The 23,626-nt window shown below is 30.0% G+C and overlaps 2 protein-coding genes across 5 annotated transcripts; both read left to right on the top strand.

The window, feature by feature from the left end:
• The first annotated feature begins 13,180 nt into the window (after positions 1-13,180).
• On the top strand, positions 13,181-17,842 carry LOC25485124 (trafficking protein particle complex subunit 2). 3 transcript variants are annotated; one of them, XM_039829950.1, is made up of 6 exons: positions 13,181-13,654; positions 14,643-14,833; positions 15,429-15,514; positions 15,644-15,705; positions 16,020-16,105; positions 17,371-17,842. In XM_039829950.1, exons 2-6 carry the CDS (start codon positions 14,753-14,755, stop codon positions 17,461-17,463), a joined length of 408 nt encoding a protein of 135 aa, XP_039685884.1. In that variant the 5' UTR covers positions 13,181-13,654; positions 14,643-14,752; the 3' UTR covers positions 17,464-17,842. The 3 variants fall into 3 exon arrangements, with proteins under 3 accessions (XP_039685884.1, XP_039685883.1, XP_039685885.1); XM_039829949.1 differs by having other exon boundaries at positions 14,728-14,833; XM_039829951.1 differs by having other exon boundaries at positions 14,734-14,833.
• Positions 17,843-20,276: 2,434 nt separating this feature from the next.
• Positions 20,277-23,583, top strand: LOC25485125 (meiotic recombination protein DMC1 homolog). 2 transcript variants are annotated; one of them, XM_024769945.2, is made up of 15 exons: positions 20,289-20,426; positions 20,529-20,614; positions 20,918-21,009; positions 21,112-21,183; positions 21,285-21,323; positions 21,445-21,502; positions 21,629-21,674; positions 21,769-21,814; positions 22,009-22,070; positions 22,187-22,253; positions 22,352-22,444; positions 22,533-22,601; positions 22,689-22,767; positions 22,890-23,056; positions 23,260-23,583. In XM_024769945.2, the coding sequence occupies exons 1-15, from the start codon at positions 20,410-20,412 to the stop codon at positions 23,302-23,304; spliced, it is 1,038 nt and encodes a 345-aa protein (XP_024625713.1). In that variant the 5' UTR covers positions 20,289-20,409; the 3' UTR covers positions 23,305-23,583. The 2 variants fall into 2 exon arrangements, with proteins under 2 accessions (XP_039685886.1, XP_024625713.1); XM_039829952.1 differs by lacking the exon at positions 23,260-23,583 and having other exon boundaries at positions 20,277-20,426; positions 22,890-23,250.
• The last annotated feature ends 43 nt before the right edge of the window (positions 23,584-23,626 follow it).

The following is a 23,626-nucleotide window of genomic DNA, read 5'->3' on the forward strand; positions in this document are numbered from 1 at the left end:
ACCCTTATATATCAATAAAAAATAAGCTTATAAGAAAATTCTATGTCATTGTTTATTAAATTTTTTATAAAATGAATAGTCTAGAATTAAAGTTGAATATAAAATTCAACTCAAAATTTTTATAGGGGTGTCCCACATTTAAACCTATTTCATGTTGATTTACTTTGATGATTAATGTGAGAATATTTATATTGTGAAAGATGTTGATATGAAGTTGTAATGGTTTTATTAGATGATTATTGTTGATGTTGACTTGCTGTAAATTATTTGATGGTGTTGCCATGCTGATGTAATGTATTAATATCATTAAGATGCTAATGTTGGTTTAAGTTTTTTAAGTTGTAAGATGTTGATCCAAATTATTGGAGTCATAAGAGATGTCTAAGTTGTTAAGTTGTTAAGATATTGAGTCTATTGCATACTCATTTACGTTGGGTGAGGGTTTGATGCTCTGTAATGTATATTTATACATAATATGTGAAGGGAGAGGGTTTGATGCTCTGTGAGCCTATTTACGTTCAATATGTTGGGGGCTTGATGCCCTGGTTGGTACCACATGCATGATTAAGAAGTTGTGTTGTCGTTATCGTTAAGTTGTCATTTGTCAATGAGTTGTTAATAAAGAACTAAGTGAAGTATTAATATTTATTAATCGTTGTTGTTTAAGTTATTATGAGATGATAAATATGTGTTGTTATATGATGATGAATATGTTGTTGTTAAGTTATTATGAGATGATGAATATGTGTAGTTATATTATGATGAGATGATGAATATGTTGTTGTTATATTATTATAAGATGATGAATATGTGTTGTTGTATTATTATAAGATGATAAATATGTGTTGTTTATATCATTATAAGATGATGATTATGTTGTGTTGTATATGATTATTATTATTATTAAGTGATGATTATGTTGTGTGGTCTAAGTTATTATGAGATGATGATTATGTTGTGTGTTAAAGATGATATTTATGATGTGATGATCTATGTTGGTTACGATTTGGTTATTATGTGCTATATGATGAAGTTTATAATGTGATGAATATGAAGTTAATGATAATTAGAAGTTTGTTGAGTTATTAAGAATCATTACATAAACGATTATTATTACTAATAGATGAAGTTATTTATGTTGTTAAATATAATTAATGAATTATATGCTTGATATTATTGTTTTGTGAAATCTCACCCCTTCTGCTTGGAAATGTTGCTCTTCGTATGAGTAACTTGCAGGTGATCGAGTTTAAGTTGCTGTTAGATTGCTGTCGTGAGTGGATTATCTCTCATGTGTGTCTTTAGGTGCTCTGATACGTAACGGGATGTGAACTTTGTTGCATGCTTTTTTATTCCTTACGTATTGCTTATGAATTTACATGATTAAGTTGTTAATTGGATTTTTATGAGATACTTTGATGAGGCCTTCGTGCCAAAATTATTTTAGATGTTCGAATAAATTCCTCTGCGAAGTATTAAATATTATGTTATTGAATTTTGAAGGATAATTAGTTAATTATTCCGTTTATGATTTTACGAAAAGAAGTATGACATTCCGTTTATGTGAATTACTCTGATTAATTAAATGAAATGTTTACTTTGGGAAAACGGGGTGTTACATATATTCATGTATTTGTTGCATGAAAATTGTAAAAGAATGCTTGTTAACTTACCAACTTTTTTTCTGTTTTGATAAATCCTAGTTGGTTCTCTTTTTTTCTGACACAAATCTTGTTAAATCTTAATGGTCCATTTATTTAATTGAAATCGTAAATGATCAAAGATAGCTTTAACAATTGGGGTTGCGATTTTCGGTTGATTCTTCAATTTTACAGTAAACCTGTAACAATGAATTTCATTCATCATTAACACAAAGGAAAACTAACTAGCAGTGACCCATTTAACACTGAAAATTGAAGTAAACAATGTAGAAAGAGAGAAGAAAAATATCGAGAGCATTTTGTGAAGCTTTGTATCATTTAAGTTGTTTGAATGGTACTCACGATTGGTATACGATATACACAACTGGTGGTGGATGAATGAGTCACGAAGGAGAGAGAAAAAAAATCTGATGTTGAAAGTCTATAATAAAATCATGGTATTTAGTTGATCTAATGGTCAAAAAAAAGTTTCCTATAGTGGAAAGATTTTAATCTTTCCCATGTGAAATGTCACCTTGTTTATCTTCTCTTTTTTTAAACAAAAACAAAAGAGTAAAAGCATATGGGTTTAAAGAGAGGGAGCGAGAAACTAACTGAAACACTCAATCGTGCAAGCTGCACGAATATCCGTGTCGTACACTTTAACAATTTCCTTTACTCTAAGTGTTGGCCTTAATTATTTTGAAACATTCAACCTTATTGTAAAAATGACTACCATTCACGTTCTTTTATCTTTAACATCCTCGTCTAATTAACATCTTTATCGTGTCAAATAGAACATTCTACACCGTGATCTAGATGAAGAGGTTTATATATGAAACTTTCTCCTAGTCTACTCTTACCTCACCGTGTAAGAATATTTTTTTTTTAAATTAAATAGGTCTATCTATTGCCTTAAACAAGTAGACAGTGTAACACCCAGCTAACAAATACTTTTTTGAATGTAGTAATGTTTTACATTTAATATTAGGCCAAATACTTCCAAATGTTCTTTAGGTTAGCTATTTGAAACAAATTAGTCTTTTAATTTTATTTTGCAACAAATTAGTTTATCTTTTGTTTGAGTTATTAGGAAGGAAAGGAACAAGCGTCTTTTTCAGCATAAGGAGGAAAAATTGTCAATATTATGTGACAAAATAAAGTTGCAGTCTTACAGATGGTTGGAAGCGAATTATGCGACTTTCGCTTTTGACTATCATTATCGATGTTTTAACCCTCTTTAACGTTTGTGTAAAATTTCTTAGCTTGTTTCATTCTATATCATTTTGGTTGTTTCCAATTGTATTTGTAACCATGTAAACTCTTTATAAGTTCTGATACATCTTGTGCTCAAAGTACTTATTCGACTTTTTAATATATTCAATTTTGGCTTCTTCAAAACAAAATAAAAAGTCTTCAAATATTTACTTTGTTACTATTTTTTTTCATCAAACTTGGTTAAAAAATGTTTATGTTACAATTTAAAATTGATGTGACAAGTACAAAAAATGTTTAAGATTACTTACGCACATTTTTTTCTTTTTGTTTCCAACTTTAAACCTAGTTTTATCGAGAAATATTTATAAATGAAGTAATCGAACAATTTTGTTTCAAACCAAAACTGAACGATACATCTATGAATCCTAGTTTTGAGAGAAATGAATTTGGATCCATTGACTTAACATTAAATGTCTATATAAACAATTTTTAAACGAGTTCGATGAAAAGATGATAATGGTGAAATATACGACGTAAAAGACCAATTTGTTGTAGAAAAACTTAAAAAATATAATTTGTTACAAACGTTTACCTTAGGTATTTAACTTTTTTATCGTCTAATGGTTACATGAGAATAAGCAGAGCGGAGTTGGAACGCCAACCCTCATATCAAATATTCTAATGATTTGGTGGGACATGTGTAAGTTTTAACAAATCAAATAGAGTATGTTAAAAATGTTTGTTGCTATAATTCCTACCAACCAAAAAAAGATAAAAAAGATTAAACTCATTCTCATAAAAAAGAAAAGAAAGAAGACGTACAAGTTCAAAACGATGCGTTTAAACTCACATAAGGTCTTCCTAAATTCAATTCCATTCCATAGGGTTTTCAGAGTTCAATTCTTCAGTGCCAACAACGCGACTTAGATTAGATCGCAATTCTGTTCGGTAATTTACGAAATCGAACAATTTTATCGATTTCAGCGACACAATTCGATTTCCAGTTCCTTGATCACGTCCAACTGTGTCATAAAAAGGTTTGATTTTCGTTATTTGAGTTTAGATCTCTTCCTAAATTTTCATTTTTTTTTCTCATTTCTATACGCACTAGTAACATACTCGTGCTAACGCACGGGTACAGTAACCGTTTGTTGTTTAAAAGAGTCTGATTTTTCTTTTTAATGGTTGTTATATATTGTTATTTAAAAATTTGATGTAATATTTTTTTTTTAGGTTTTGAAAATGTTAATATAACTTCTTTACATGTGATGGGCAGTTATTTCTCTATAACGATTGTTACATTTTGCAGAATATGATAATGCACATTAAAATATAATACAATTTTTACATAACATAAGTTTATTTAAATTTGTTAAACTTGAAACGTAAACAATGTTATAATATTTGAATATAATGGATAATGAGATATTGTGTGTATATTTTAAGTCTATATAGATATTAAAAATAATATCCAACAGTTTATTATAATATTACAACTTTTGCTAAAAAAAAAACATTACAAGTTGTCATGTAATATTATAAATAGTTTAACATCATTTTATAATTGAATTGAGGTGATGATATTATAAATAGTTTAAATGTTTTAGCATAAACAATTTTTATAAAGGACAACTTGTTGTGTAAATCAAAGTTAGTTTACTCAATGATAATATATCTTGTGTATTTTTTTTTCTTCTGAAAGATTAGTCAATGTTCATTTATCCCGTGCATTTTAGTTTATGAGGGTTCAATATCATTATAGAATTGAAGTGAGGTGACATGAAACATTTTAGCAAAACCAATTTTTTATAAATATCGTTTATCAAAGTTAGTTTAGTTAGCGACAACTTGTCTCGTGCATTTATGTTACTTTTAAAATTTTAGTCAAGGACCACTTATCCGATGCATTTCAGTTATCTACGAAATTTTATTCAATCTTTATTTATCCTGAGCATTTTAGTTGATAAGTGTTCAATATCGTTGTAGAATTGAATTGAGGTGATGATGTTATAAATAGTTTAAATGCTTTAGCAGGAACAATTTTTATAAAGGACGACTTATTGTGTAAATCAAGGTTAGTTTAATCATTGATAATTTATCCCGTGTATTTTATTTTATTTTTCTCAAAGTTTAGTCAATGTTCATTTATCCCGTGCATTTTAGTTTATGAGGGGTCAATATCATTATAGAATCGAAGTGAGGTGACATTATAAACAACATGAACATTTTAGCAAGACCAATTTTTAATAAATATCGGTTATCATAGTTTGTTTAGTTAGCGACAGCTTATCTCGTGCATTTTTGTTACTTTTGAAATTTTAGTCAATGACCACTTATCCGATGCATTTCAGTTATCTATGAAATTTTATTCAATCTCTGTTTATCCTGTGCATTTAAGTTGATAAGAGTTCAATATCGTTGTAGAATTGAATTGATGTAATGATGTTATAAATAGTTTAAACGTTTTAACATGAACAATTTTTATACAGGACAACTTGTCGTGTAAATAAAGGTTAGCTTAGTCAATGATAATTTATCCCGTGTATTTTATTTTTTTCTGAAAGTTTAGTAAATGTTCGTTTCTCCCGTGCATTTTAGTTTATGAGGGTTCAATATCATTATAGAATTGAAGTGAGGTGACATCATAAACAACAGGAACATTTTAGCAAAACCAATTTTTTCTAAATATTGTTTATCAAAGTTAGTTTAGTTAGCGACAACTTCTCTCGTGCATTTATGTTACTTTTGAAATTTTAGTCAATGACCACTTATCCGATGCATTTCAGTTTTCTACGAAATTTTATTCAATCTCTGTTTATCCTGTGCATTTTAGTTGATAAGTGTTCAATATCGTTGTATAATTGAATTGAGGTGATGATGTTATAAATAGTTTAAATGTTTTAGCATGAACAGTTTTTATAAAGGACAACTTATTGTGTAAATCAAGGTTAGTTTAGTCAATGATAATTTATCGCGTGTATTTTATTTTATTTTCTGAAAATTTAGTCAATGTTCATTTATCCCGTGCATATTAGTTTATGAGGGTTCAATATCATTATAGATTTGAAGTGAGGTGATGTTATAAATAGCATGAACGTTTTAGCAAGACCAGTCTTTTATAAATAACAATTGGTTATGTGTATAAAAGTTAGTCAACGACAACTTATTCTGTACATTTATTAATTAATTGTAAATTTCTTTTTATGATAGTTTTTAAAATTTCCGCCACACCACACGCACTACTACCGCACTTCAACTCTATACACATTATCACTCTCTTTCTATTGTTCACTTTCCGAAATCCTCACATATCAATGACATTTTGACTATATATATTACGACTTGTACTGTGCATAATAATTATTTTTAATTTTTACCATGGACAATTCTACCTATGTATAATATTTATTTAAAAATTTGTATCCCTGACGACTTGTCCTATTTTGAATAGTTAGTTTAAAATTTATATAATTGTTGACTTGTATTGTACGTTATAATTATTTTAATTTTATGTTATTGACAACATCTCATGTGTATAATAATAGATTTTTAAATTTTCAACAGTGACATTGTCTATAATCCTTAAAAAAAAACTTATATCGTCTATAACAATTATGCTAAAAAATTTATCAGTGTCGATTTGACCTGTGTCAAATAATTATTAAATTTGAACATTAAACACTTATCAAGTGTGAAATAAAGATTTTAAAATTTATATCAACGTCGATTTGTCTTTTGTGTTATAACTATTTTATTTTATTTTATCAAAAACAACCTGACTCATGTATAATAATTATTTTATAATATGTAGCTTAGTATTTATTTTGGACATTTAATCAATACAATCCCGTACGTGTATGTGTTTAACGGTGATGATAATTATTTCTATATTTTTATTTGTGAAGAATTGTCCATTATATAATAATTATTTTAAATTTTCAACAATAACAACTTCTTCTATGTATAATATTTGTTTTAAAAATTTGTGAGACTGACGACTTGTCCAATGTATAATAATCATTTTAAAATTATATTATTGGTGAATAGTCACATGTATGACCATAGTTTTAAATTTTTTATCAAAAATACTGGTGAATAGTCACATGTATAACCATAGATTTAATATTATTTTTTTTTAGAAAAATAATTTTGAAATTTAAATAGTTAAATATATTATTTTTATAATTTTAATATTTTTAAATAGTTAAATATATAATAAAAATTAATTGGGTGGTATTAATTTTGAAAGAGAAGATAACGGCCTCTCTCTCTCTCTCTCTCTCTCTCTCTCTCTCTCTCTCTCTCTCTCTCTCTCTCTCTCTCTCTCTCTCTCTCTCTCTCTCGCTCGCTCGTATACCATATATTTATTTTTTTGTCAAAATTTTAAAAGGTACTTTCAAAAAAAATATTGAGATAAAAAAGTTTTGTTTTTAAATGAGTTAAAAGAAAATAGGACGGACTTCTTTAAATTTCGGCCCATTAATAGCCAATAGCCCAAAGTATAAGACTAAAACAAAGAAAATCATAAACCAAATATTCATTTCAGCTTCTCATTCTCTCTCTCTCTCTCATTCAAGTGTTCTCCACCCGCATTAGAAACCCTAGCCGCTGCCACCCAATTTCTGGCGACTAACCACTCCGACCAGCCTTCTTTTTCCAAACGAAATGCATACTATTGAAGCTCTCTTTCTCCTCTATCTTTCTATCAAATTATATTTGCAAAAGGAGGAATCTTGAAAATTAGTAATTTTGAGATATGTGTTATCTAACACTTTCGTTGTTTCTTTGTAAATTTTTACCACGTTTGACCCCATCACTCAGTATAAAACTCAAATGTTTCAGGATGCTTTAGAGTTCAAACCATATTTTTGACTGCCTATTAACTGAAATTGTCACTATAGCACCTAAATATATGCACAATACTTCTTCTTCTGCATCTACTACATGAATGGAGTGCAATTTTTTCTCAAACTTCATACATGAAACAACAACAACAAAAACAACATTGGAGACACTAAAAGAGTATCAGATCTGTGTAATTTCTTCTCAATTTTATGCATGCAACAACAAAAACAACACCATAAGTGACTATATGTATCAGATCTGGTTTGGATTTGAGATTTTTTTATTAAATAAGTTTCACAAGTATTGAAACTGTAGATCAATAGTTTATTTTTGAAATGTTTAAATTTCTCCAAATATTTTAGTTTTAATCTAAAATTTCAGATATTCTCTCAACTGTCTATTTGTTCGTGTTGTTATATATATATAATGAAATTACTTTGTTGATAATTTAAACCATTTTTTATCCGTCAAGCCACATAGTTTTGTATTTTTACAGATACATCTTTCTCAATTTATTTTAAGTTGTATGGTTTGAAAAATCATTTGTTTGTTTCTAGATCTGAGAAAAATTTATTAATTTCTTTAAATAACATAAATAAAATTTTTTGGATCTAAAAACAAATTAATATACGATATTTCTTTTTTCAAGCCAAAAAGTTGTCATTTCGGTGGAATAAACATATGAACCAGACATTTAATATATAATGCTAACTAAACTAAACACCGTGTTCCTCATTAACCATAATTTTTTTTTTATGAAGTGTTCTAAAAAACTAATAGTCTTTTTTGTACAATAAATATAATTAGTAGATAATTACAGTCATAGACGCCACTTCCTTAAACAAAATTATGTATACGGATTACAACTAAACTTTTTTCTTATGTGTTTATCTTCATTTCTTCAAAACAATATTTAATCACACAAAAAATATACTGATCAAACTCTTCACGGTTTTCCTTTATCTTGTATTTAAACATCTCTTTCTCTGTAGTTTGTTAAAGTGATAAGAACACCATTCAACTTTCCTGCAAAATATAATAGTTTTCAATTTTATTAGCAACATACAAGACACTAATTCATCATTTTCAGCAAAAATTTATACAATATGTACTAAATTAATTAATTTGTCTTTTCATTTCCTCACTGTTGTCTCCTTACTTTGTTTGTAGTTTGCTTAAGGACAAAAACTCTATTCAACTTTCTGCAAAAACATATATAGATCAAAATATGTAGTTAAAGATAAATACAAATAATGAAGATCAGAAGAACAAAGAAGAAGTACATATTTTATTTTATTTTTTTGAACAAAGAGGTACATGATAGATTATGAAAAGAGTAAATTACTTACTTGTGTCCCTTTCTTTGTTTGTAGTTTGCCGAAGAGATAGTTGAAGATTAAGACAAATAATGAAGATAAGAAAAACAAAAAAGAGGTACATATTAGATAATGAAGAGAGAAAATTTTAGACATCAAATACCTTTGTGGATCTCTGATAATTTTTTTTATTTTGCAGGACTTTCAACTACTTGTTTAGTTGTAAAATGAACAGCTTTCAAGTTTTCTGCAAAATAAAATTAAAATACTAGTTGGAGATTAGAAAGTTTGAAAAGAAGAAAAGGTATTGACATTTGTAGTTTGGAAGAAAGAAGTTGAGAGTGACAAATATGAGTGAAAGTGACTTTGAATATATGGTTTCAAAATCTTTGTGTTTTAAAATTCAGGGGGGAGTTTTGAAATTTGAAATATGTGATATGACATGATGTAAATCATGAATGACATTTTTTTTTCATTGAAAAATGGGAAATTTTTAAAAGTAATGGAACTATGGGAATGAGAAAGGCAGTTAGATTTCGTCAAGTCATTTGGAGAAAAATGTGTAAAAATTTGAAACCATAAAGTAATAATAATAGTTAGATGACATCATCAGTTAGAAAAGGTAAATTTTAGATTCAAAAGTAACTAAACTAAAGACTTTGTTCAACTTGCATGATATCATCATAGTTACTCATGTCATCACCTAAACCGGTACTTTTTATTAGTTACATGACATCATTAAAGTTACTTGAGGTAATTTAGTTCAATAAAATAAATTTATGACATGTTTTACCCCCATTGTTAGGACGTGGCAATCAACCATTGTAGGGCATAAATATATTTTCCACAACATCTTCTCTTCTTATATTAAGAGATATATATATATAAATCGAAGTCCATCAAAATAAATAAATAAATTACATAGTTATTAGCGGAAATTAGTTACACTTGTGATGATCGTTGTCCGTAATTAGTTTTTTTTTTTTTTAAATAAATTAAACTTTGAAAAATGCAATTATGCACATTAAATTAAGAAGATAATGAGTTTTAATAAGGATTATTATGAAATTTTGGTGGACTTTGATTTTTATATATTGTTATTGTTGTTAGAAGAAGTAGATGTTAGTATATTTGTATCACTGATTACTTCGCCCGTGTATAAAAATAATTATTAGTAGAAGTAGATGTTAGTAGATTTGTATCAGTAACGACTTCGCCCGTGTATAATAATAATTTTTAAAGTTAACAGTGACAACTTGTTTCGTGTATAATAAATCTTTTAAAGTTAACACATGAAATTAAGAAGATAGTGAATTTTAATAAGGACGATTATGAAATTTTGAAGGACTTCGATTATATATATATATATATATATATATATATATATATATATATTGTTAGTAGAAGTAGATGTTAGTAAATTTGTATCGGTCCCCCTAAAAAAAAGTAGATATTAGTGACGACTTCGCCCATGTATAATAATAATTTTTAAAGTTAACAATGACAACTTATTTCGTGTATAATAAATATTTTACAATATAATCTCTCAAAAAAATATTTTATAATATATATAAGTGATTTTCTTCAAAAAAAAAAAAATATAAGTGATGACATGTCACATGGTTAATAATTATTTTGAAATTTATATGAGCGACAACTTGTTTATTATGTTCTAATTTTTTTTTTTAAAATTAATTACAGATAATGGTCATGTATAACTAATTTCAATTGATAACTGTAGACTAATTTATTTATTTTGCTGGACTTCGTTTTTTAAATATTGTTAGAAGAAGTAGATGTTAGTAGATTTGTATCAGTGACAATTTCGCCATAATAATAATTATTAAAGTTTTTTTTTTAAGTTAACAATAACAACTTATTTCATGTATAATAAATATTTTATAATATATATATAGAGTCAGGATCCGTTGATTTCGTTTGATCTAATGGTTTACATTTGCTCAATTAAAAGTATCATGTGACCATATCTTTTGGAGATTTTCATCCTATAAATATTCATAATTTCTTTTTGGAATAATAAATATTCCTAATTCGTTCTAACGGTTTCTCTCTTTCTCCTGTTGGTCATCTTGTTATGAAAATGGCTGCAAACAACAACCAGCGATGCTATTTTCCACCAAACACTCATCCATGAATTCCACGATGGGAGTGAAAAAACTTGGCTATCAGGATCAATTTTTTTATTTTTTATTTTGATAAAAAGAAGTATACATATTTGTTGTTGCAAAGAAATCATGGTTCGGTGGTAGTGTAATAGTGGTTTTCATTAATCAACATTTCGTGGGAATAAGTATTATCCTTTCGATTAACATAACATAGATCAAATATAGCCAATTGTTTTTAATTAAAAGATATGCTTTTGTTTATTGCTTTGTTAATTTTTTACTACTCATGATTGCCTCGTACGGTAAAAAGAAGAAGATGAACACCATGAAAATAGTTTTGAAAGTTATAGCATGGAAAATGACTAATGGGAGAAGATAAGGAAACTGATAAAATTAATTAGGAATATGTATTATTTCCGAAAAAATATTATGAATATTTATGGGGATGAAAATCTCCAAAAGATATGGTCACATGATACTTTTAATTGAACAAATGTAAACCATTAGATCAAACGAAATCAACGGTTAATATTTTTTTTTTTGCTAAGCAAGGAGTAAGGACATGCATCAGGAGGAAACACTGACATGCCACCGGGAAACCTCCATCCTATGCTGCCAAACTCAAAATTTTATTAAAAAAAGGGGAAAAAATATATACAAGAGGGGGGACTAGGCCAAAACCCTCAAAAAACAAAGAAAAATAAAATGAGAACAAGCTACAAAAGACTATGGAAATTTGTACTTAAGCAAGTCAACCTGTCACACAGGAGATTCATATGTAACTCCGCCGGAAAGGTGTCTAACCATATCAGCACAACACTTACCTCGGACGTTCCAATAAACCAGAATCATTAGATAGATGGAGAAGGACCACCCCTTGTACGGGTGTTATACGGCGACTAATATTTGATGTCAACGAATCCGTTGACACCTGGTGTCAACGGATCCTGTCTCATATATATATATATATATATATATGTCAGTGATGACATGTCACATGGTTAATAATTATCTTAAAATTCATATCGGCTAAAACTTGTCTCTTTGTGTTATAATCATTTTGAATTTGTACTCAATGATAACAAATGTTGTGTATAATTCTATTATTTTTTTAAGTTAGTTTTTCACTTACGTTATGGTTTGAAAAAAAAGGAGAATAATGTTTAATAATATATATATCAGTGTATCTCTTGTCTCGTGTATAATAATTATTTTATAATATATATCAGTGATGACAAATCATATGTTCAATACTTATGTCCTCGTGAGCTTAGTTCAGTTGGCTTGGATAATGCATAATATATCCAAGGTCCGGGGTTCAAATTCCGACCACCACCAAAATATTGTCAATACTTATTTTAAAATTTATATCAGCATGTCTTGTTTATAATGATTTTTTAAAAATTTTACGAAGTGACAACTTGTCTCGTTTACAACAATTATTTTAAAATTCTGAAGTGATGAGTTGACCCTTGTATAATATATTTTATCAATCTTTTTTAAAACTTGTCTCTTAAACTATTTATACATTGTCTGTTACTGCCTCACTTCAAATTTATACACATCACTCTTTTTCTACTACTCTCTTTGGTATGTTGTACGTATCAAACGATCAATGTTTTACCGTTATTTTTATGTAACAATGAAATATATTTACCTTATGTTTTTATGAATATAAAAAAAATTTAAATTTTAATATTCATTAATTAATGTAACAACACGTCTTTAGATCTTGTAAAAAAACACGTCGTTAGTTATATATATATGTGTGTGTAAAATAACATTTATTAAATTATATTTTCAGAGGTTAAATAAACTACTACTATTTTTTTATTATTTGATAAAGAAATTATTATTATTATTATTATTATTTATATATTTTTTAAAGAATTTATTTATTTTTATTTTTATTATGTTACACTAATTTTGCAATAAAAAAAGTCTATAGCCCTTTACCCCTTTTTATTTATATTTATTTTTAGAGTATTTTTTTATAATTTTCTTTTTATTTTATTTTTTGTCATTTAATTTTATTCCACACACACCATATTTATTTCAAAGTTAATTTTCTCTCTCTTCACCAAAGAAATCTGGAAAACTCTCTCATTCTCAAACAAACCCTAGCCGCCGCCTCCTCCTCCCTCCTTCAGCGTGTCGCCGGCGGTCGTTGCATTGCTCCACCATCTTCATCCTCTCCTTTTCATCTGTAATTATACTCTATCAAATTTATTTCAACTCAAAGATGATTTTAAATTTCCCTACGACCATCTTTTCGGCTAGATCTTGACATCCACGTACAAGCTTTTGAAAATCCATCACCATAAAAAGAGTCCCCTCCATCTTCTCTACAAAACCCATTTAAAAATATCAGGAACGGACAACCTTCGCCGGTGACCACCACGCCGGAGCTTGCAACCACCGCGCCGGGAAAGAGCTTACGTGTTTTCATCCCGATCTGGGTCAGAATTTTTACACAAACACTTAAACCTGGGCTGTTGTCTTCATCAAGGTCAAGTTCTTTACATATTTTGTTTCCATTACATGCAACAACAACAATACAAATATGAAATTGGATGTGATTTTGTTTTATTTCTAGAGATGTAAATTTTTTTTTGTAGATGAATCTTTTTTAGTTCCGATGCTACTGATAAAAAAGTCTGTTTTTTCAATGAATCTTTGATAGAACAGATTTTTTTTTTTTTTTACAGATGAATAAAAATTTTATTTGCAAATCAAAAGATTTTTTTTTTTTTCACTTTCAATATTCACTTTCTGTTATTACTTGTTATGATTTAACAAAAATTTCACTTAGATTTTCTTGTAATATGACTCAAATAATATTCATTTCTTTCTAAAAAAAATTCACTTTATGCTATTACTTTACTTGTTGTGGTTTAACTAAAAACATAGTTTTTTTTTTTATTTACAAATGAATATATTTTGTATATTTGCTTTTTTGTTGTTGATATAATTTTAAAATTGTGTTAGGACTGTTTTTGTTAAATATACATGATATGAAGGTCAACAACAAATGAAATAATTAATGATATTAGGAAAATGAATTCTTATACCTGCCGTGTTCTTCTTGTTGTCAAAGAGAGAAGAGGAAAAGGAAAATGAGAGAGGAGAGACAGTTGAGAGAATGAGAGAGATATTTTTTTTTTGAAAGAGAGTATTAAATTATGAAAGAGTAGTGAATGACAATATAAGAGTATTTGAAATTTGAAATTGAAAATTTGCCTCCAATTGATTGTAGATCTGACATTAGATTATATCTTTTTTGTACAAAAGAAAACTTTTTTTGTTTTCCGTGTCAACCAAAATCGGATTTATTTAGTTGGCATCAAATGGAAATGACTTTATGAAGAGCAAATGAACTAAACTATTAGTTATTTGTAGTTACATGACATCATCTTAGTTAATTGTGGTAATTTGGTTGAATAAAGTAAGTTAAAGACAAATTTTACCCTTACTTTGGTGATTTGTCAATTAACCAGGCTGGGGCATTAATAGGATTTCCACAACATCTTCTCTTCTTATATTAAGAGAGAAGAGATATTAAGAGAGATTTCTGTTTCACAGGTACAGTTGGCAAGGTCTTTGATAAATGGCAACCACCGCTTGTTTCATCATTGTTAGCAGAAATGATATTCCCATTTATGAAGCTGAAGTTGGAGTAGCTGCTAAAGTATGATCCTTTTTTTTTTTCTTTGTTAAGTTATAGTTCAATCTTTTATTGGTTTATGGATTATTTCTTTTAGTTGATTCTTGTTGGAAATATTGAATTTTTTAAAATGTGATTATAAATTTGGTTTGTCACTCGTAGATCAATTTAATTTGGCCAATTTGATTTTACATTATAATTTGTTCACCTGGTTCATTATAAATCATAATAGAAAAGATGGTGGAAACTCGGCTTAGGTAGTTTGCACATGTAGAGAGAAGACTTGTAGATTCTGTAGTAAGGAGAGTAGCTCAGTTGGAGGGTAGTTAAATCATTATAGACATATGAAGGCCTAGAAAAACTATAAGAGAAACTTTTAAGAATGATCTAGAGATTGATGAGTTGGATAGGGATATGATATAGAACATTATGGCATGTCTTGATCCATGTAGCTGATCCCACTTAGTGGGATAAGGCTTGGTTGTTGATATTGTTGCATTCATGTAAATGCTTATATTTTTCTTGCATAACCTTATTTTTGCGTGGCATAGAAAACAAGGGATCTTGTTTTCTTCACCAATTTAAAATTATTTTGCAATCTAATGCCACTGTATGACAGAGGGAGGATGCTGCTCAGCTGCATCAGTTCATCCTGCATGCAGCTCTTGATGTTGTACAGGACCTTGCATGGACTACTAGTGCTATGTGAGTTACATATTCAGTTGATATGTAATTCAAGTTCAAATATAAAACTTTGGTTTCATGATCGTCTCTTTTTGCCTCTTTTTTTTTTTTGTTTCCACGGCATTTTAATACTTAGCATTCTCTTTGCAGGTACTTGAAATCAGTAGATCGGTTTAATGAACTCGTGGTGTCCGTGTACGTCACAGCTGGTCATATCCTTTATCATAGAGAATTATTTTATATCTTAGATAAAAGCTATATTGATTTTCCATATTTTAGGTTTAGTCTTGTATTTCTTATAATAAATAGAGTTCTGAAAACCCAACTATAAGAACCATTTAATTTAATTTGCTTCTTTAATGGGACGATCATGCCATTGTGTTCCCCTACCCTCTCCCTGCCCTTCATAGGAAGTGGAACAAAATAAAAGAGCCAAGAGTGGACAATGATCAAATCAAACCTTACATCCACATACCTCTTTATGCATTTTGTTTTTCTGTGATAATTTCCTTGACCTGTGGTATACATACCCGATTTATGTTGCTTCACGATTCTCGTAATGATGATGGCATTAAGAGCTTCTTCCAAGAGGTGCATGAGCTTTACATAAAGGTAATCTTTCCTTTACTGCACTCTATAACGTGGTTAATATGCTGCCTTTCTTTAATTATTTGTTAACTTTCATTCTATCTGTTAGGATATAGAATAATGGCTAATTAGAATAGTTAATGTAGTTAAGAGTTGTAAAGTTAGTTAGTTACTTACTATTAGTTGGTTATTTGGATTAGTTAGAAAGTATAAATAAAAGAACACAAAGGGTAGATGTCATCTTTTGAATATTGTGAAGTTTGTGAATACAATAGCATAAATGAATTGATAGAGTTCATGATTCATGATAAAGTCCATGCTTGCCAATTCTTGAAGTATGCTTTGATGGCTAGACAAATACAACAATAGCTGCTGTAATATTTTTTTTCTGGTTTCATCAATGTTAAATGAACCATGTTGTACATGTTACCTCCTTATTAGTAATTAGCATTTATATGTTTCAAATAGCAGGCATATGCCTATTTGCCAGGGTCGGATGTAGGTTGTGGGATTTGTGGGCTTGTGCCCACACAAAATTTTTAGAAACAATTTTTTTGGTAGTATAATGTATCAATAGTTGACATTTTGATCACATGGATCACACTTATCAGAAATCATTTCTCTCTTGGCCCACACTTATCATCATATATCTCAAACTATTATTAACAATTAGATGCGAAATCAAGTAGGGGATGACTGGTTAAATGGTTGTTTAATTATTTTAGAGACATATTATTCAAAGTTTCAATAATATGAATAATCGTAGAGGACAATTATTAATGCTACAAATTTTTATATATAGTGCCCCCACTATTCAAAAATCCTGGATCCGTCACTGCTATTTGCCCAGCATATACCTGGTACATATTTTGAGTAGAACGACAAAGTTGTGTTTTCAATTTTTTTAATAAAAGTTTGTTGAATTCCATTTTAGGTGTGTTATGATGTTGACTTGGCCGTTTTAGATATATACACTCTTCTTACTATCAATATTTCACCGTAGGAGACATGTTTAGTTGCCTTGTATATGACTACACCTCTTCTTAATATATCAATATTTCATCGTAGGAGACATGATTAGTTGCTTTGTATATGACTACCCCCCTTCTTACTATCAGTATTACACCGTAGGAGACATGATTAGTTGCCTTGTATTCGACTAGTACATCATTTTGAACTAGAATATCGAAAACCACATTTTAATTTTTTAACAAAAGTTCCCCGAATTCCATTCTGTTTTGCATTATAGGATTTGTATTAATTTTATTTGTATGTTTGGAAAATTGCAGACTCTTCTTAATCCTCTATACTTGCCTGGCTCCCGAATCACATCATCACATTTTGATACAAAAGTACGTGCCCTTGCACGAAAGTATTTGTAGAAACTACTAGTCTGCTTTTGATGATCTGTGGTTGACTAGTTGCTTGTTCACAAAGCATTGAGGCCCTTCTCCTACCTTAGTTCTTGATTAGCTTTGAAAAGCTTTTTTCTTTTACGACAATGGTAGATTTCCTGTTGTCTATAGAATTGTGTACTCCAGTCATTAGCAGAAGGCCGTGTTTGGAAGGTCGTACGTCGACAAAAGTTGTTACATTGCTAGTGTTACAATTTGCGATGCTTACTGATGTTGTTCTTGATGATCAACTATTTGATTTTAAGTGGCAAAGAAATATTATTGCCCCCTTTGTGCTTCAAAAGTTTGACAGTAAACTATCTCTTTATTCATTTTGAAAGATTACTGTGTCGTTGTGTTTTCTAAACACCTTTTTCAGCACGTTTCTTTTTATAAGTTGTTTTCCTTATATTTTGTGAAAGACATATATGATAATGTAAAAAATTAGTTTAATTAAAAATTAAGGACATTTTACCAGTACTATAAAAAAAGAGCATCTTTGTCTAATGTTGATTACTTAATAGTTAACAATAATTTATATCGAAAACAAACAACAGAAGAAACATAACATTAGAGAGAAGAGAAACAGTAGAATTCAATCGGTGGTAATGATTGGAAGAGAGAATAACTGTTGATATGTGGTGACGAGAAACCCTATTTTTTTAGGTTAGAAAAGACTATGATTTTGATAGCGCTGTCAGACTTGATAGGTGTCGGAGTATAAGTAAGCTGTGTGGGAGTACAAGTTAGTCGTATCCGACACGTATCGGTCATTTTTTTTTCTTCAAAAAATAAATATTAATTGTCCGATACTTCTCCGATACGTGTATCGGGACGTATCCGACACGTATCGGTCATTGTTTTTCAAAAAAATAAATATTAATTGCCCGACACTTTTCTGATACCCGTATCGGAACGTATCGGAGCGTATCGGTATCAGATACGTGTTGGATACGATACTACACCATTTTTGGAGTATCGGGGCTTCATAGCTAGTAAGGGATGGTCAATCGTTGGAACTGTCATTTGATTTTGATCGATTAGATCTTGATATGTGAAGGTTTCAGTGATCAGATTCGACGTTACCAAAGCTTGCCAGGCTAGTACGGTGTTTGTGGATGGGGGTTGATTGTTATGGTGCTCAAGGGACATGGTCTGCAGAATATGAGTTAGGGTAGACTTGTGCTTTGTACGGTGATGGTGATGTGATCACAACAATGAAGAAGGTGAAAGTTTTTTGTTAACACCGTAAATAAAATCTGTTTCCATCATCCAATTAAAAAATAATGCTAATTATTATGACAACAAGAAAAGTTAATACTCCCTCCGTCCCAAATTGTATGTCGCTTTAGGAGAAAAAATTTGTCTCAAATTATATGTTGCTTTACAATACCCATGCAACATTAATGTTGCTTTTTCAATTATAACCTTAATTAATTATTACTCCCTCTTCTTTTAGTTCTTTCATTTATCTTTCCCATATTATTTATTAAGGACAATTTTGTAAAACAACTCATAATATCTATTTTCCACACAATATTAATTGCATTTCTTAATATGTGTGAAATGCCCAAAACGTCATACAATTTGGGACGGAGGGAGTAAGACAAAGAAATAAAAGTGCATTAATTACACCTTAAGCCGTGCAACATTGCACATGTTAGAAAACTTCATAAATATATAATTATTCTTCTTGTTCTTTTTTCTCTCTACTTCAATTTAAATAATTAATTTTTACACAAATTTAGATTTTTTTATTCATGATTTTGTCGTCTTGTGAGGTGTTGGTTAAGTGTCAATGTTGCATATCTGAAGACCTGAGTCTTTCAGTTACTTTAATTATATCATATTATTTATAAACATTTTGTTGTTGTATGTTATTAACTTGGATGATGTGAGTTTTTTTCGTAGATTTATCCTTTACGTTTTTAACGATGTACTATATCAATTTAAATGAATGAATATAATTTTGTTATTATAAAAAAAAAAGAGCTACAACATTTTCAAAACAAACAAAACTCCTTTTAATCCTTTTCCCCTCCTAACAAGAGAACTAAAAGTTTGGAGCAAAGTTGATAGATTTCCCGTCAACACAATTTCACGACAAACCACATCAATACCTCATACCAAACACACTTAGTAAACAAATGCTCTTCCGCCTCTGAAATATCTTCACACCAAACACAACATGAGGCACAATCCCTTCCAAAAACCCTAATTGTACCTAAATTATTCTTTTTCAGTAACCAAGTTAATGGAATTGTCGGAAAAATACCACTTCGAATGAGCATAATTTTCCCACAACGCTTCCCCAAAAGATTCACATTTTCTGCTGCCACTAGAAAAGGAGGGAAGATCTTGAGTGTTTGCACCACAACTTCACCCATCTTTATATGTATATAGTGGAATCGACGATGTCAAATAAAAAAAAAGTTTAAAAAGCTTCTTTGAGAGGCAAATCACCGCGCCATTAATCGAAGCAAAACCTTTATTGCATTATTATTATAATGCAAGAAGTGTATGGAGTCAGAAAATTTTAACCAACTTGTTATGTGGATAGATATCAATAGTAAAATTTTAATGGCAACAATGAAAGAAAAATAAAATATTACTAATAGATAATTGAATTTTTCACCCAGTGGAGACAGTTGCCATTTTGCCCCTTGTGTATACACATGGATCCGCCATGGTAAATCATGAAAAATAAGTGGGACCATGCCAAATTCAAAAAGATGGAAAGGAATGAAAAAAAACGCGGGAACGTAACCGTTTTCTATAGCACTCACTTCTTTGCTCTAACGTCTTAGCGAGTTTCTCATTTCCCGCTCTATATAAACACACACGCATTCCTTCACTTCTTCAAATCTCATTCACAATTCAAAATCTCTCTCTCTAAATTTATCTCTGCATTCAAACTTTCCCTCCACTATCACGATGCTTGCAAGCTTGAAGTAAATCACAGAAACCAGATCCATTTCTTCTCCATTTCATAGTTTCAATTCCAGTTCCATTTTGATCGGTTCATAATTTATCTTTTCCGTTTTCGTTTTCAGATCCGAAGAATCAAGCGGCCAGATGCAGCTGGTTGAACGCGAAGACATGGAAGATGAAGAAGACCTCTTCGAAGCTATCGACAAGCGTAATTTCTCGAAACTCTGTTTTTCGTTTTTCTAGATCAACGTTCAAAAAAACGATCTCTGCATTTCATTTTCGTTTGATTTACTTTTCGTTTTCAATTCACTTCTCTACATAGCAAATCGATTAGAATTCTATATAACATTCATCCTCTGTTATAATAGCTCCGATTTCTCGAAAATTTTGGCGAATTAACTTATACAGTTTCGTTAAACAATTAAATCAAGTTTCGAAAGCAGAATTCTATACAAATTTGATTATCGCTTAAACGTTTTATCTCTGATTCAAAGAATTTGCGTATTCGCAGTGATTTCTCAAGGAATTAATGCCGGAGATGTGAAGAAGCTTCAGGACGCAGGGATCTTTACCTGCAATGGCTTGATGATGCACACGAAGAAGGTTTAACTCTAAACACTACTCTAATTCGAAGATCTAAGAATGTTGAATTACGCTGAAGTTTAATCACTTAAATAATTAATGTCGTTATTATTTTTTCCGTAGAATTTGACTGGAATCAAAGGTTTATCTGAGGCGAAGGTTGATAAGATCTGTGAAGCTGCTGAGAAGCTCGTGGTTAGTGATTACTGAATATAACATCTGAAATCTAAGTTAATTTAGAATCTATTTTAATTTTTATAATTTTAGCTTATTTTGAATTCTCACTTCCGATGCAGAATTCTGGTTACATTACTGGAAGTGATGCACTGCTCAAAGTACGTTGTTATTTTGCTTCTAGTTTTTTGAATTATGGATTCAATTTTGTGCTCTGTTAATAAAGCTTAAGTACATCTAGTTTTATTTAATTTAATAATTTATTTGTCCTCTGTTTTGCAGAGAAAGTCTGTGGTTCGAATTACTACTGGAAGTCAAGCGCTTGATGAATTGCTAGGAGGTAGATTTTCAACGAGAATTTCTTTTTTATAGTTTTGCATTTTTCTACTTATACGAATCGTTAATTTTGAATCCTATATGTTTGTAATTATTTTCTCTTTGAATTTCTTCTTAATGTTTGAAAAAGGTGGAATCGAGACACTGTCGATTACTGAAGCATTCGGAGAATTCCGGTATGAATACAGCATGTAACTAGTTTCAAATAGATTTTATTCATTTTCAGTTTCAGAAGAAGTTTATGCTAATAATAGCACTTTATGTATTCAGATCTGGGAAAACACAACTTGCTCATACTCTCTGTGTTTCCACTCAGGTTTAGTTCTATCATCTAAATCATGTGTTCATAACGTATTTGGTGTTAGTTAATATTAGTGACTTTTATCATCTAAATCATGTGTTTATATCTATTACTGTATGCATTCATAGCTTCTCAAACACCAAATTTTTTTATGCGTACAGTACTAATCTTAATTTCACCCACATTGAAAAATTTGTTGTATACTACAGCTGCCAACTAGTATGCATGGAGGCAATGGAAAAGTTGCTTACATTGACACTGAAGGAACTTTGTATGCTTTTTACGCTTCGCATTTAAAAACTATGATGAACTTCTAATTGATAACTTATGATTGTTTTTTCAATTGATATTCACTTACCAAAGTTTTTATGTTTATTTGCAATGTAGTCGACCTGACCGAATTGTTGCCATAGCTGAGAGGTTTGGCATGGATCCAGGGGCTGTACTAGACAATGTAAGTTTCCTTTGATTCATGTATGTATCATAATTGGTTCCTGATTGTGAATATTTTAGTGCTGATTGCTTACCAATTTCTGTTTGTGACTGCACAAGATTATCTATGCCCGTGCCTACACTTATGAGCATCAGTATAACCTTCTCCTTGGTTTGGCTGCTAAAATGGCTGAAGAACCATTCAGACTTCTGGTGAGATGTTACTCATAGAGTGGTATAGAGTTTCCTTCCGTTGCAATATCATTTGATGTGGAAAGTTGACTGAATATATTTTTTGCAGATTGTGGATTCTGTGATTGCTTTGTTTCGGGTTGACTTCACTGGAAGAGGAGAGCTTGCTGAGCGCCAGGTCCGTGAATCTGTCATGAACATGCACTAACAGATTTTTAATCCCTTTTGTGTCAGCTTTTACTGAAATGAAAAAGTTCCTTTGCAGCAAAAATTGGCACAGATGCTTTCTCGATTGATCAAGATAGCTGAGGAATTCAATGTTGCTGTTTATATGACAAATCAGGGTAAATTCACTCCCAAGTCCAACCTGATTATTGTTTTTGTTCACAGCTTTAGTTTTAAGCTGTGGCTTTTATTAAGACCAGATGCGTCTTGCTTATGTGATGATACTGAGTTTTGGTTGCAGTCATAGCTGATCCAGGAGGTGGTATGTTCATTACTGATCCAAAGAAACCAGCAGGGGGGCATGTGCTAGCTCATGCAGCCACCATAAGGCTGATGTTCAGGAAGGGGAAAGGTGAACAACGTGTTTGCAAAGTGTTTGACGCCCCAAACCTGCCAGAGGCTGAAGCAATATCCTTTATCAGACTTTTCCCCCTTAAAATAATTTATTCATTGAACTATAAATAATATTGACATGGGTAAACTGAAACTGTGGTTTCTAACGTTATAATCTGCCTGAGTTTTAAATCAACTTTAAATTACGAAACCACTTGTAGTGCATTTGAGGAAACAGTTACCACTTTCATCTGCATGTTTTATCTTGACAGCGTTACGTGTTCCAGATAACTCCAGGGGGCATTGCTGATGCAAAAGACTAAAGGCAACTGCTTCTGACTTTTAAGGCTCTTCCACAACAGAGACAGAATATTATTAGTAACCTTAATCATCTTTATATATGCTTATAGTTTGTATTGAAAGTGTTGATCCTTGAACACTTGGCATATTCCACTTAGTATAATCCAGAGGTACCATGTGAGTACCTTTTATATATGTTTCCTTTGTAGCAAGCAGCTAATATTTGGCAATTATAATGTAACTTAACAGTTCAAAATCTTAATGCCATTGACTTTCTGGGGTGAGCAGATTTTCTTACATAATATCAAATACTTTAACAATTTTAAGTAGGGAGCTTAGAATACC

Source organism: Medicago truncatula, chromosome 1, assembly GCF_003473485.1.
Source record: "Medicago truncatula cultivar Jemalong A17 chromosome 1, MtrunA17r5.0-ANR, whole genome shotgun sequence".
NCBI lineage: Eukaryota > Viridiplantae > Streptophyta > Magnoliopsida > Fabales > Fabaceae > Medicago > Medicago truncatula.

Coding starts and splice junctions, on each gene's coding strand:
- LOC25485124 (XM_039829950.1), top strand. CDS start 14,753: ATGGCAACCACCGCTTGTTTCATCATTGTTAGCAGAAATGATATTCCC. Junction 15,515..15,643: donor GCATGGACTACTAGTGCTAT/GTGAGTTACATA, acceptor TTCTCTTTGCAG/GTACTTGAAATCAGTAGATC. Junction 15,706..16,019: donor CGTGTACGTCACAGCTGGTC/ATATCCTTTATC, acceptor CCTGTGGTATAC/ATACCCGATTTATGTTGCTT.
- LOC25485125 (XM_039829952.1), top strand. Junction 22,071..22,186: donor ATTGACACTGAAGGAACTTT/GTATGCTTTTTA, acceptor TTTGCAATGTAG/TCGACCTGACCGAATTGTTG. Junction 22,602..22,688: donor GAGAGCTTGCTGAGCGCCAG/GTCCGTGAATCT, acceptor GTTCCTTTGCAG/CAAAAATTGGCACAGATGCT.